Source organism: Pelodiscus sinensis, chromosome 33 (assembly GCF_049634645.1).
Source record: "Pelodiscus sinensis isolate JC-2024 chromosome 33, ASM4963464v1, whole genome shotgun sequence".
NCBI classification, from domain to species: Eukaryota; Metazoa; Chordata; order Testudines; family Trionychidae; genus Pelodiscus; species Pelodiscus sinensis.
The window spans coordinates 2,498,828-2,512,273 of NC_134743.1; the positions used below are offsets into that span (position 1 = coordinate 2,498,828).

The window sequence follows — 13,446 nt, forward strand, 5'->3', positions numbered from 1 at the left end:
TCAGGAAGGGGGGGCTAGGGAAGGGTAAGTGGAAGGATGAGAGGGAGGAGTGGGGCACAAGCCCCAGGGTGGAAGCGCTTCCGCAGGGCCCCCTGGATCCTGACATCCCCTCGATGGTCCTCCCGGATGGCAGCCTGCAGACAGTGCAGCCAGGCTGCCGGCAACGTGTCCACGAGACGCAGCAGAGTCCCCGGGGGCAGGTCTGGTTCCATGTTGCAGCGTGCCGTGGTGTCCCGAGTGAGGGCAAGCAGAGCACTTAGCGAGGTGGACCAGCAAGCGGAGAAACCTGAGAACTGTCTGTCCAGGATGGGAGTCAGGTCCCTTTAATCACAGACCTCGGCTAGCCTGAGGCAACAGCCCCATACACTAAGTCCGACCCTGATGCCCTGCCGGCACTGGTTCCAGCCAGCCTTACCTTCAATTCAGGGTCCACTCACTGTGGACGTGCTATTTAGAAAAATTCTATTTCGAATTAGTTTTTTTGTCTAGATGCGTTATTTCGAATGAGCATAATTCGAATTAACTAATTCGAAATAAGTGAATTCGAAATAGTGCTGTAGCGTAGACATACCCAGATTTATCTAAACTTTACCCTTCTGACACATTCTGAAGAGTCTTTTTCTTGGAGAGAGACATGTCTTCTGTCTCCCTCAGTATTCTAGAGCAAACCGGCCCAGAGACAAAGGAGGGAAACCCCCAAAATCCCTTTGTCTCAGTTTGAAATCCCTACCTGCATTTCTATTGGCTGAATGCTACCTGGCTAGGTATAGGGACATAGTTAACTCCTTAGTTCCCAGGCTGCTGGTCATCCCTCATGACCATGACAGAAGCCATAAACAGACACTTGTGTGTTAGAACGTATTGGGGTAAGACCCCCCCCTGAGACCAGGAGAGAGACCACTCAGATTAAGAGGGACAAATCCCAGCCTATATGCAGAAGGGAAAAATTCAGCCTGTCCAGCCAGAGGCACATGGTATAATATTTACATGAATTATGGGCATTTTGCAGCTGTGTACAGCACCAGAGCACGTAGGGATCTGACTCATCGCAAACAACCAAGAGCCATTGTTTGTGGGATCTGTCACCGGTGATCACAGAGAGCATGTCTGGAGAATGAAACTGAATGCTAATGGCAAGACAATTCTCTATAAAATTGACTCCTGAGCTGATGTCTCTGGCATTTCAGATGGGACTTAAAATCTACACTTTGCTAGGTCTACACTGCAAAGATAAATCGGAAAAAGAAACACCATTTGCAGTACGCAAATTGTGTATCTTTTTCCGCTTTACTGTTAAAAGAGGCTTTTCCAAAATTTGGCATGTCTACATGGTGCCACATTTTGGAAAAAAAGTCCTCTTTTGACACATCCCTCTTCCGCGTAAAACGAGGTTTATAGGGATGGCAAAAGAGCACGTCTGCTTTTTTGAATTTTTTTCTGAAAAAGCAGACACGCTCCTTGGACATGGCATTGATTTCCAGGATACGCCGGTATCCCGGAAAAGTGCTGCAGCCTAGATGTAGCCCTCCAGTCCCTCCCAGAGTAGAAGTCACCTAAAACAGCTGTAACTAGCCCTGGACTTATCTGACCTGCCTGTGCGAGTTCACCACAGAAATAAGTGTTATATCAGAAAATCTTCCAGCAAGTTCTTCTGCCTTTCTCACCAGGCCCATCTTGGCTGCCACACTGCAGCTCAGAAGGTCGCTGGTTGTCTGTGGTTCTTTGATCACATTCACTCTCAATGCAAAGCTCTAGTCTTAGCCTATGGAACTCCTTGCTAGGTGATATTGTAAAGACCAAAACTATAACAGGGTTCAAAAAAGAACTAGAGAAATTCATAGAGGACAGGTCTATGAGCTAGGATGGGAAGGGATGTAACACCATGCTCTGAAGTGTCCCTAGACTCTTTTTGCCAGAAGCTGGGAGTGGATAACAGGGGATGGATCACTTGATGATCGCCTGATCTGTTCATTCCCTCTGAAGCACCTGGCATTGACTCCAATTGAAAACAGAATGGGTACAGGGCTAGGAGCATTGCTCTGCTCTAGTATGGCCATTCTTATGTTCTTAGGACCCTGGGCTTTTGAAAGGGGAACCAGTACAACTCAACATAAGAGACAATACTGAACTATATAGCGCACAAACGTTCCCACCAGAGAGACCTTGAAGAGACTAGCTGCAGATTTAGGGAAATTCAGAGTCCTTCATTACCTGGTCACCATGGATTATTTTTCCGGGTGTATAGAGACAATGTAATTGAAAGGCACATTGCGGTGTTATCGAGACACTGAAGTGCATTTTTGCTCACTTGGTATTCCAGAGCAACCAGTGACAGACAATGGACCACAGTTCACTGCAGCAGCATTTGTCATTCCGAACAAACTGTTATCCCAAGCTCCCCACATTACCCCAAGCAAATGGAGAGGCTGAAGGAGCTGTATAGGGAACCAAGAAAACCCGATAGCAGGAAGATCCATTCCTTGCTCTTCTCAGTTACAGAGCCACACCCATAGCAGCTGCTGAAAACAGTCCAGCACAGCTCCTGATGGGAAGACAATTCAGAATCCTAGAATCCTAGGGCTGGACAAGACCTCAGGAGTCATCGAGTCTAACCCCCTGCCCAGAGCAGGACCGACCCAACTAAATCAACCAGTCCAACTTTGGAAAAGAATTGCTCTCCAAAGGAAAGGGACCAGACACGAAGATGCCAAATAAGATAAAAAAGTTAAACCTCCAGAGCCACATGCGGCTTTTCAGAAGTTAATATGAGGCTCCTTGCATAGGTACCAAATCCAGGGCTGGAGCTACAGGTGCCAACTTTCCACTGAGCCGGAGGGTGCTCGCTGTTCAACCCCAGCTCTGCCCTAGGCCCTTTCCCCCCAGGATCCTGCCACTTCCGACTGAGCCTGTCACACCCACGCTTCTCCCCTCCAGTGTCTCCCACTGAGCGAGAGCGGATCCCAGTGGGCAGGAGGAAAAGGAGAAGGAGGCGCTGACCGGTGGGGCTGCCAGTGGGCGGGATGTGGTGAGAGCTGTTTGGGGAGCTGATCAGGGCTGGTGACATAGAACTGTAGCTCTTTGGCAATGGGCGCTGGTACATTCTGGCTCCTTCTCAGGTTTAGGCTGGACACCCCTGGGCTACACTGACATACTGTAATGGCACTAGGGGCGGGGTATTGCAAAATGGGACCCTACCCCACCCTAAGTTATCTTGGGGGGACAGGAAGCAGCCCACCCCTCACTATCCGCTACACAGAGAAGCAGGCTGGGGAAGCGGAGGGACACTAGTAACTCCAGGAGATTTCTTGCCCCAATTTACCTAGAGAGGCTACACCAGCAGGGCCTTGCCTACGGGGCCCCGAGAACACTCTGGGATTGGGCTACTGCCCTGTTACCAGCTATCCTCCCTCTTGAGGGACCTCACAGCTGCTCCTGCATCCCGAAGGCCGAACCTGAACACTGTAGACTATGGCAAAGGGGCTTCCAGATCACCTTGTCCCCTCACCACACAGCACCCCCTCCCCAGCTGCTGTCCACATGTCGGCGTCTGTGAGCTGCAGCGCTCCTGCCTGGCTACTGGACAGCTTTCCAATCAGTAACATGGGCGGGGCTATCTGGGGTTGTGCTTTTATCCACATCTGACATGTAAAGAAGAGCACACACAAAACGCCAACACAAACACAACAGATTTCTCTCTGCCTGGAACAGCCTGGCAAGGGGTGAGAATTTGTGAGCAAGTTTAAGGGTGCACTAAGCAGCTGAAAGATTTGAAAACATGCTAAAGCAATCGTCACACTCTAGCTGATACCTGCATGGGAAACATACTGAATGATTGACTCTGAATGTACATGTTGCAGTGCTTTGTGCTTTGGAGGACAAGATTAAAAGTCAAAATGATCTGGGCTAACGGGAGTAACGGTCTGAAGTAAACAGGATGAAATTCAATTAAACACAGGAATAAATTGCCTAGGGAGCTAGCGTGGTTGAGGAATCTCCCTCACTGAAGACTTTTTAGAGTGGGTTAGAGAAACGCTTGTCAGGAAAGGTTTCGATAATACCTAGTCCTGCCATGTGTGCAGAGAACTGGACGAGATGCTCTCCCAAGGTCCCTTCCAGTCCTGCGTCTCTGCGGTTCTATACAAACCAACACACCTTCAGCAGTCACACTCTCTTCTCTGGGATGCTGAAATTCGGTGCTGTGGCTGCTCACCCCAGAAGGGGGTGTGCTGAGGTGATATTTCATCCACTGGGTTATGGCTTCCCTTGATGCTTTCCCACCTCTGTTGGGAGGGGGCACAGTGGAGAGCTGATCTCAGTAACACTCACGTATCTCCTGTGTCCCTTCCCCTCACTCACCTGCTCTCTCCATACCAATTATCTCAGCAGCCTCCCGCCTCTTTTCTCTTTTTGCACTAGCCTCACATCTCCCCCCCAACAGAGCCTGGTTTGGAAGGTGAATGCTGGTGATTGCCCCCGCTGATGAATGCCTGGTGACTGCCCCAGCCGAGTACTCACCAGTCAGTGGGTGCTCAGCCCCTGTAGCCAAGAGTCAATGGAAAAGGAAAGAAACCGAGAAAAGAAAAACCCTTCCTCCTCTGAGCTCCGGCCTGCTGTGAGGTGGGGCTGCCTTTGTCCAGGCCGTACACGGCTAACACAGGCCTTTCCCCAGGACAGGACCAGGCAAACCTCTGCAGAGCCAGTTGCAGTCATCTGCCCGGCTCAGGGGCTGCTGGACGCCCCCAAGGCCGGGGCAGTCACAGCTCCCTGCACGGCGGGTCTCAAGGCAGCGTGTGGGGGGATGTTTCTGGGACAGCTCAGCCCGCCCTGCTGCCCACTTGCTCCCCCTTGCGGGGTCTCTGCCTGTCTCCTGCTCCCACACAGCACGGCCCTGATCCTCCAGCCCCTGGCAACCCCGTCTCTGCTGTTGGGTTCGCTCCCTCTGCAGGGCCCTGTCCAGCTGGGCCTGTTGCTATATCACAGTGGGACCCTGGCCCCTCACCAACCCTCGGCCCACCCCCACTGACCCTGGCTCCCCCTCCGCGTCGCTGACCTTTACCTCACACCTCTCACTAACCCTCGCTACACACGCCTCACTGATCCTGGCTCACCCCCCACGAACCCTTTCCCCACCCTCCTCACTGAACCCCTCCCCTCACCTCTCCTCACCCCACCTCCTGACTGGCCCGGGCCCTCCTGCCCCACTGCCTCGCCCCCATTCACTGACATATGCCCCCTCACCAACCCTCGCCCGCTCTCCTCAGCACCCCATGACCCACGCCCCTCACCAAGCCTGGCCCATCCCCCCACTATTCCTGGCTACATCCGCGGGTCCCACTCTCACTGTGCTGCCTCTTTTCTGCAGCCTTGCGAGAGTCTCTGGGCTCCGCAGACCCTGCCCAGCCCGCGCACCCCGCACAGGGGCCGAGGGAAAGGTTCAGAGCCAGAGACTCCTAGGCCAAGGGGGCTGCGGGCCGCTCGTCAGCCCCGTGGGCTTGGTTCCTAGCTGTGCACAGTTGCTCGTATCTCTGTTAAAACACAGATTGTTTGCTTGCACCAGTTTACAAAGTGCCCAGCTTGCGCTGAATCCGTGACCTGTCCCGTTCCGTATTTACACTCCCCGGTTGTGTCATCTGCAAACGTTCTCAGCGACGAGCTCTGCTTTCAGCCCCAGCGACGGGGCCGGCGGGTCTGTGTGGGCCCACAGAGCGGCTGGCCAGCCCTCTGGAAATGCCAGTGGGGGCTGAGAGGGAGCTGCGATTTGGGATGGTAACGTGTCCTTGTCCCCCAGTGATGGCCAGAGCCGGAGAAGGGCTGTGTCTGGGGACAGCACGTGTCATGGCTGGTTGTGAGCACAGCAGGGTAAAAGCTCTCCCTGGCCGTGTGGTGCACAGCACCAAGCACAGCAGGGCGGGTTTGGCTGGCACAGCGCAGGCTGAGCGGGGAGCTGACTGCTCTGTAGGACCCCATCAGGGAACCCCGGGGAGGGAGAGGAACCAGTGAAGCCAAAGGACAGTGTTGGCACAAGAGCTACTGGGGATAAACTAGCCAGGAATCACGTTAGGCTGGAAATGAGAAGGGGGGTCGGGACCAGCCTCCTAACGGGGGAGGGGAGAACAGCCTCACGCGCGTGAAGATGGCGCTTGGTAAGCGTGTGACGGGGATTGTATGACGTGTCCTCCCAGCCCGATGCCCCGTGTTCCCAAAGAAACCAGCCCAGGGGGGCTGGGAAACACCTCCAGGAGTCACTGACAGACGTTAAACAAAAGCTAAACTTATTGTGCTGTAAAATCGTACATGCAGCTAGATAAACCCTGGAAAGACCCTCCCCAAACCATCGCCCCCACTCTCCTGGCCCCAGCAGCAATGCACCCAGGAGTCCCGGCTCCCAGGACACAGCTATGCTGTGCCTGATGGGTGGGGATGGAGGAGAGCAGGTTGCCCACGGGGCTACTCAAAGCCAGAGCAAAGGGAAAAGGCCACTCACCCCACAGCCAGGCCAGGAGGATGGGGATCCTTGTGTACCCAGCTCCAGAGCAGGCAGCTGAACTCCTGCCACGGGGGCGTCCAGCTGGGAGCAGGCAGTGCCCAGGAAACCCCATGCCCCACAGCAGAGGTTGCGGGGCAGCGTAGCCAGGCACTAGTGCAGGCGATGGCCCTAGCGAGAGAGGCAGGCTGAGCTCGGTGTGACGGTCACAGGCTGGAAGGTGGGGGAGATGGGGCAGGCACCCAAGGGGGCAGGGTGTGTGACAGGCCTCTCATTGCTGAGACCCCTCCCTCTGCACCCCCTGGCACTGCCCCAATGGGCGTGTGCAATGGAGACCACAGAGGGGAAGTGACCCTCGTGCCCAGCGCTGTGGCCTTATTTATATCACTGGATTGTGAAATCCGTGTTCTGGGAACATGCTGAGCAAACTCCTCTTGGAACAGCTGGCTCTGGGACACATGGGGCAGGAGGGGCAGTTCCTGGAGCAGGTTTGCAGGGACTCAGTAGAAACGACCCACGGAGGGCTGGAGGACTCGGGACAGGCACCCAGGTTTGGCTGAGGGGACGAGGATCAGGTGCCCGGGTTTGGCTGAGGGGGCGAGGACCAGCCGATGCCGTTAAAGCCAGGCTGATGGCCGTGAGGACACCCTGACTCCAGCTGAAGGCTGTGGGTCTATGCCCACCTAAAACTTCGGTCAACCCAGCTATATTGCATCGGTGTGTGTGAAAAATCCAGAGCGCTGGGGACGTGGTGAAGCCGACCTATGTCCTGGTGTAGCCAGCAGAAGGTGAACAGAAACATTCTCCCATTGACCTGGATAGCATCGCTTGGAGGGGGGATTAACTACAGTGACAGCAAAGCCCCTTCCATTGCTGCAGGGTCTGTATTACAACACTCCAGCGGCACAGTCCTGCACGTGTAGGGTCGACACAGCCCTTGTCTGCCCAGGGCAGGGGCATCACGGCACCGGCCTCACCCTGGGGGGTACCCCATGTACCTAGAGCACAATCACACCTGAGCTTATACCCAAGACCTGTTCCCATGTCACTATCTCGGCAAATCCCAGAGAACACGGCTTCCTTGCGGAGCGAGGGCCCAGTGGCCCAGTCCCTGCTAGCCCCTGATGCTCTCTGGGGGCTGTGGGTCTATGCCCACCCTTGGGGCTCTCAGTGGACCATGGAGGCGTTTGGCGCCTGTGTGATCGCCGGCTGCGGAGCAGCTTTCGTTGGTAAACGCGCTTCATCATCCACTGGTCTGTTCCAAGGGAGCCGCCGCTGGAACCGAGAGCTGGCGGGGGGGAGGGGGGGACGCTGGGTTCAGCTACCAAGACCTCAAGCTGATATTGTCTTGCCCCAGCCCAGGGAGCAGCTGAGCTAGGTGACGAGAACCGAGAGCTCCCCACTGTGGACAAGGCCTAAGATGAGCGTTGCCCCCGAGCTGAGGCGTGTCGCTGCCAGGGCATGGGGCTGTGCAGAGGTGTTTGCTCTCACCCCCCGAGCCTGTGCCAAAGCCCGGAGCAGGCAGCGCTCTGGCAACTCGCCCTGCACCAGGCGTGCGGCTCCCTGGCCGTGCCGTGCCCAGCTCACACACACTCACAGGGCTCCGGGTGGCCAGCACGAGGGTTTGCAGCTGGGCTAGGTAATGTCGAACTGGCCGAAGAGGAGCCCCCAGTGGTGACTCTCCCGGCATCAAGGAGATATGAGGCTAGGCCTGTCCTGGAGTGGGGGGTGGGGGGTTCACACATTTATTCCCTCGTGGGAGCAGAGCCAGGTTTACAATGGCACCATGGAGCTGAGCCCATGCCCAGAAGGGCCTCCGTCCTGCTCTGCTTGCACTGTGCCCTGAAGCCCTGTCAGCCCACTGGCTCCTCTCCCCGGCCACCCACCACGTACTCTCAGCCTGCCTGCTGGTCAGCTGAGGGCTCCTTTCTGTCTCCCAGTCTCGCCCGCCAGCTTCTCTCTGCCTGCTGGTGGGATGCCGGCTCGGAGCAGTCTCTGCATCTGACCACCTGTGGGGCCCACCTGTCTCGCTGGAGCTGAGCCACTAAGGACCAGTGCAGAAGTCTGACCAGTCTCAGCCCATTGCGGGAGGGAGCGTGGGGCGGCTTCGCTGGGCCCCTCCAGGCAAGTGGGTCCTGAGGGAGCCTGTATCACTCCCAGGTTGCTGGAGCGATTCCCTGCCGAGGACCTGCCCTGTCGGCTCAGACGCAGTCACTTCCTAGAGGGCAGTGAGTGGAGGCAGGGCATGGGGAAGTGGGGCTCAGCAGGGGGCGCTGTACTGCAGTGGGTGGGACGGGGCTGCAGTGGGTGGGACGGGGCTCAGCAAGGGGCGGGATGGGGCTCAGCAGGGGGCGCTGTGCTGCAGTGGGCGGGACGGGGCTCAGCAAGGGGCGGGATGGGGCTCAGCAGGGGGCGCTGTGCTGCAGTGGGTGGGACGGGGCTCAGCAGGGGGCGCTGTGCTGCAGTGGGCGGGACGGGGCTCAGCAGGGGGTGCTGTGCTGCAGTGGGTGGGACGGGGCTGCAGTGGGTGGGACAGGGCTCAGCAGGGGGCGCTGTGCTGCAGTGGGTGGGATGGGGCTCAGCAGGGGGCGCTGTGCTGCAGTGGGCGGGACGGGGCTCAGCAGGGGGTGCTGTGCTGCAGTGGGCGGGACGGGGCTCAGCAGGGGGCGCTGTGCTGCAGTGGGCGGGAGGGGGCTCAGCAGGGGGTGCTGTGCTGCAGTGGGCAGGACGGGGCTCAGCAGGGGGTGCTGTGCTGCAGTGGGTGGGACGGGGCTGCAGTGGGTGGGATGGGGCTCAGCAGGGGGCGCTGTGCTGCAGTGGGCGGGAGGGGGCTCAGCAGGGGGTGCTGTGCTGCAGTGGGCGGGACGGGGCTCAGCAGGGGGCGCTGTGCTGCAGTGGGCGGGAGGGGGCTCAGCAGGGGGCGCTGTGCTGCAGTGGGCGGGACGGGGCTCAGCAGGGGGCGCTGTGCTGCACTGGGTGGGACGGGGGCTCAGCAGGGGGCGCTGTGCTGCAGTGGGCGGGACAGGGCTCAGCAGGGGGCGCTGTGCTGCAGTGGGTGGGATGGGGCTCAGCAGGGGGCGCTGTGCTGCAGTGGGTGGGATGGGGCTCAGCAGGGGGCGCTGTGCTGCAGTGGGTGGGATGGGGCTCAGCAGGGGGCGCTGTGCTGCAGTGGGCGGGACGGGGCTCAGCAGGGGGCACTGAGCTGCAGTGGGTGGGACGGGGCTGCAGTGGGCGGGACAGGGCTCAGCAGGGGGTGCTGTCCTGCAGTGGGCGGGACGGGGCTCAGCAGGGGGCGCTGTGCTGCAGTGGGCGGGACGGGGCTCAGCAGGGGGCACTGAGCTGCAGTGGGTGGGACGGGGCTGCAGTGGGCGGGACAGGGCTCAGCAGGGGGTGCTGTCCTGCAGTGGGCGGGACGGGGCTCAGCAGGGGGCGCTGTCCTGCAGTGGGCGGGACGGGGCTCAGCAGGGGGCGCTGTGCTGCAGTGGGTGGGGTAGAAGGCTGATGCTGTGCAGTGTCCCCCTCTCAGTGGAGGACTCTGGTGGAGTCCAGCACCGTGAGCCTCTTTCACACTCCCCCCCCCCCCCCAGTCCCAGTCATGCTCCTCATGCCGCCTCCTGGCTGCTGTGACCAAGGCTGCTGGAACTGAGCCTGGGATCCGCTGGCTGCACCCCGGGCTTAGGGCCCTTTCTCGATTGCAGAGTTATGGAGAGAAACCAGCTGCCACCTGCAGGGCGAGCCCAGCCCCAGCGCCCGACAGATGGACAGAGGGACGCAGGGACACGGCTGCCGGAGCCCGGGGGGTTCGGCCATTGCAGCTGGGCGCGTCTCGTTGCATTAACCCCAGCGGCCCTGGCCATCGTTGTGGGGCTGGGCAGGGCCCCGGCTCGCAGGCTGCTGAGGGGCTGGTACCAGCGCGCTTGGGGGAGGTTGCTGGCACCACTGGTTCACAGCCTGCCTGTGCCCACAGATCCAAGGGCAGAGCAGGTGCCTCCTCCTCTCCCGTGTGGGCCGAGCAGTGTCCAGGGCCCAGCTGCAGGCATGGGGGTCATGCCGGGAACAAGCCTCACTGGAGATCGGGGGCGGGGGGCAGAGAGGCTCTGGTGGCTCTAGCCCGCTCCCAGGCTCCAGCGCAGCCCCAGCACCCAGCCAGCGCCCTCCCTGCGCCCAGGAGTCCTGGTGCCCCTCAGCCAGCCGGGCGAGGGACGTCCCCTCCACGTCCTGGGGAGAGAAAATGGGAGGGGGCTCAGCTATGCACAGTGCAACCCCCAGCCCTACTTCCCCCCTTATCCCCGCTAGGGGCACCCAGCCCCCTGTCCTGCCACCTCCGATCCCACTGCCCCAGCACCTGCCCCATTATCCCCAGAGCCCCCGATGTGCCCCACAGCCATCCTGGGTGTGTGCAACTGTGCAAGCCCCTCCCCCCATTACCCCCCCAGCGCCCCCTGCTGGCCCCTGCTGGGTGGGTGCCCCCCCCTCACCCCCAGCACTGAGCCCCACTCACCAGGCTCCTGGGGCAGGAGGCAGCAGCACAGGATCACCTCAGTGCTCGTAGGTCACCATGTCATAGTGCACGGGGGGCAGTGTCTGGAAGAGAGGCAGGAGGGGTCAGTTCAGGCTGCACTGCCCATGGCCAGGCCCATCCCTCTGCCTGGGAGCTGCTGCGCCCCCCCCCCCAGCCCCCCAACCGGGGTTAGCAACTCCCATCGCAGAGTCCCTGCAGGTGGGCTGCCCCACATACTCAGCCCCACGGCAGCAGGGTCCCCCAGGTGCTCAGCCCCACGGCAGCATGTCCCCCAGGTGCTCAGCCCCATGGAGGCAAGGCCCCCAGGTGCTCAGCCCCACGGCAGCATGTCCCCTAGCTGCTCAGCCCCACGGCAGCAGGGTCCCCCAGGTGCTCAGCCCCACGGCAGCATGTCCCCCAGGTGCTTAGCCCCATGGAGGCAAGGTCCCCCAGGTGCTCAGCCCCACGGCAGCATGTCCCCCAGGTGCTCAGCCCCATGGAGGCAAGGCCCCCAGATGCTTAGCCCCATGGCAGCAGGGTCCACCCGGTGCTCAGCCTCACCCTGGGTGCCGGGACAGGGTCAGTTCTGGCTTTAGTAGGGGAAACCCAGGGCCCCTGCCTCACTGCTCCCCCTTCCCCTGGTCATCCAGGCCTGAACCCCCCACTGCAGCCAGGGCCGGGGTGCAGCACCTACCTTGGAGGTGCAGAACTGGCCAATGTCAGCATCTGAGAGAGAGATGGGGGGTTAGATTGAATCACATGGGCAGGTCCCACAGTTTCCCACCCTCTTCCCCCTCCAGCCAGACACCCCTAACCTCTCCATCCCTGGGGAGCCCCAGTCCGGGGAGCCCCCAGACTCCCCCACCTATAGCTCCACTGGGGGGTCCTTCCCCCACCAGCGCTCCCCGGCCCTTGCAGCGGCAGGCCCAGCGCTGCACATGGACACGGTGCCCCCGTCAGCCTATGGAGGTGCACTGCTGGGACCCCCAGACGGGGTGGGGGTGGACGGTCACAGTGAGGGAGGGGGCCCCGTCTCCATCAGGCGGGGACAGTGAGAGCTGCCAGATGAAAAGGACCCAGCTCGTGTTGCCCCCCCCCCCCAGCGGCATGGGGGAGCCTGGCAGGCCCTCACAGTGCAGCTGCCCCTCGGTGTGTCCGCCACTGCCAGGGCCCCCGTGACGATCGCCAACACCAGCCGCAGCGTCATGGCCAGGGCCTCCCGTGCCCGGCTGCCTGTGCAGGACAAACACAGCCGGCTCAGCGCATGCCACCCCCGACCCCCTGCCCTGCCACCCACTGCACCCCTGCAGCATGGCCCAGCCCGCACCCAAGCTCGGCCAGGGGATCAGAGGGCCGTGGGACGGGGGAGCAGGCTGCAGAGGGGACCCAGCTGTCAGGGACATCGGAACCCTCCCGCGCAGTTCGGTTGTGCCCCCAAAATCCCCCCGCCCTGATCCCTGCTGCAAGGGAAGCCCAGGGGCACCGTGCCAGGGGGACTCCTCCCCGGGGCCCACCTACCTGGGTCTTCGCCAGGACGACACAACTGGAAGAAAGAGGGAGAACGTCACTAGGAACCGCGCAGGCCCCTCCTGCCCCCACCACGCTGCGGCTGTGCTGGCACCCGCTGCCAGACGACCTCCATCTAGGCAGGGGCTGGCCAGCGCCCAGAGGGCTCCGATATGCACCCTGAGCCCCCGCCCTTCTGTCTGTCCCCATTATCCCTGGGCTCCGGGCGTTGCACCGTGGCTGCAGAGGGATGAGGAGTAACGGTAGTTTGAACTAGGAAGCCTAGTTCGAAGTACCTAGTTCGTGCCCCGTGTAGCCGCGCTGCACAGGGTTCGAACCAGCGGGGTTTTAAAAATGGCGGCTCCCCGCTTATGCAAATGAAGCCCGGGAAATTCAAATCGAACTAGGAGGGTAGTGTAGACATACCCTCAGAGGCTTGACCTGAGCCAGCTGGGCTCACCACTAGAGGGCAACACCAGCACACGCAATGGGATGGGGGGTTAGCCTCCCACTGCACAGAGGGCCATGGGGCCTAGCAGTTAGCGCAGGAGGGCTGGGAACCAGGTTTCATCCCCAGCTCTGGGAGGGGAGTAAGACCTAGTGGTTAGAGTGGGGGGTGGCTGCCAGGATGTCTGGGTTCTATCCCTGGCTCTGGCAGTGGCCGTGTTGTGCAGGGACTTTGCACCTGTTTCCTCCCCCATCCTGGGTCATCGGCAGGGATTAGCCCTCCCCAGGCCAGGACAGACCCTCAGGGAGCTCGGGGGCTGAGAACAGCCCTAGTGCTGGATGCGGGTACCTGGGCTGGCGGCGACGGCTCCGTCCTGGGCACCTGCAGCAAAAGGAACGGTCACAGTAAAGGGAGGAGGGGGCCAGAGGGGCCAGGGCTGCAACTGGCTCTGGGAAGGAGCCAGACACCAGCAGAGGGTGTGAAGGGAATCCCTGAACTCCAGCCCCT

General features: G+C 60.4%; 1 protein-coding gene and 1 long non-coding RNA gene across 5 annotated transcripts in view; both read right to left on the reverse strand.

Moving 5' to 3' along the window:
* The window catches only part of LOC142823386 (maestro heat-like repeat-containing protein family member 7), a 42,563-nt gene extending 34,347 nt beyond the window's left edge, over window positions 1–8,216 (reverse strand). Inside the window, exon 1 of one of the 4 annotated variants that reach the window (XM_075914394.1) lies at window positions 6,485–8,216. Coding sequence is in view for 2 of the 4 variants with exons in the window: in XM_075914396.1 (XP_075770511.1) it covers window positions 6,485–6,599 (115 nt within the window). In the remaining 2 variants the exon portion in view is untranslated. The remainder of the gene's footprint in view (window positions 1–6,484) is intronic. The other 3 variants (XM_075914393.1, XM_075914396.1, XM_075914395.1) reach the window with 3 other exon arrangements.
* Window positions 8,217–9,896: 1,680 nt separating this feature from the next.
* LOC142823397 (uncharacterized) lies at window positions 9,897–12,487 on the reverse strand. The gene is made up of 4 exons (XR_012898614.1): window positions 12,118–12,487; window positions 11,680–11,711; window positions 10,986–11,068; window positions 9,897–10,702 (listed from the first exon to the last, which is right to left on the reverse strand). It is a non-coding gene; the product is annotated as an uncharacterized LOC142823397 (long non-coding RNA).
* Between the last annotated feature and the right edge of the window lie 959 nt (window positions 12,488–13,446).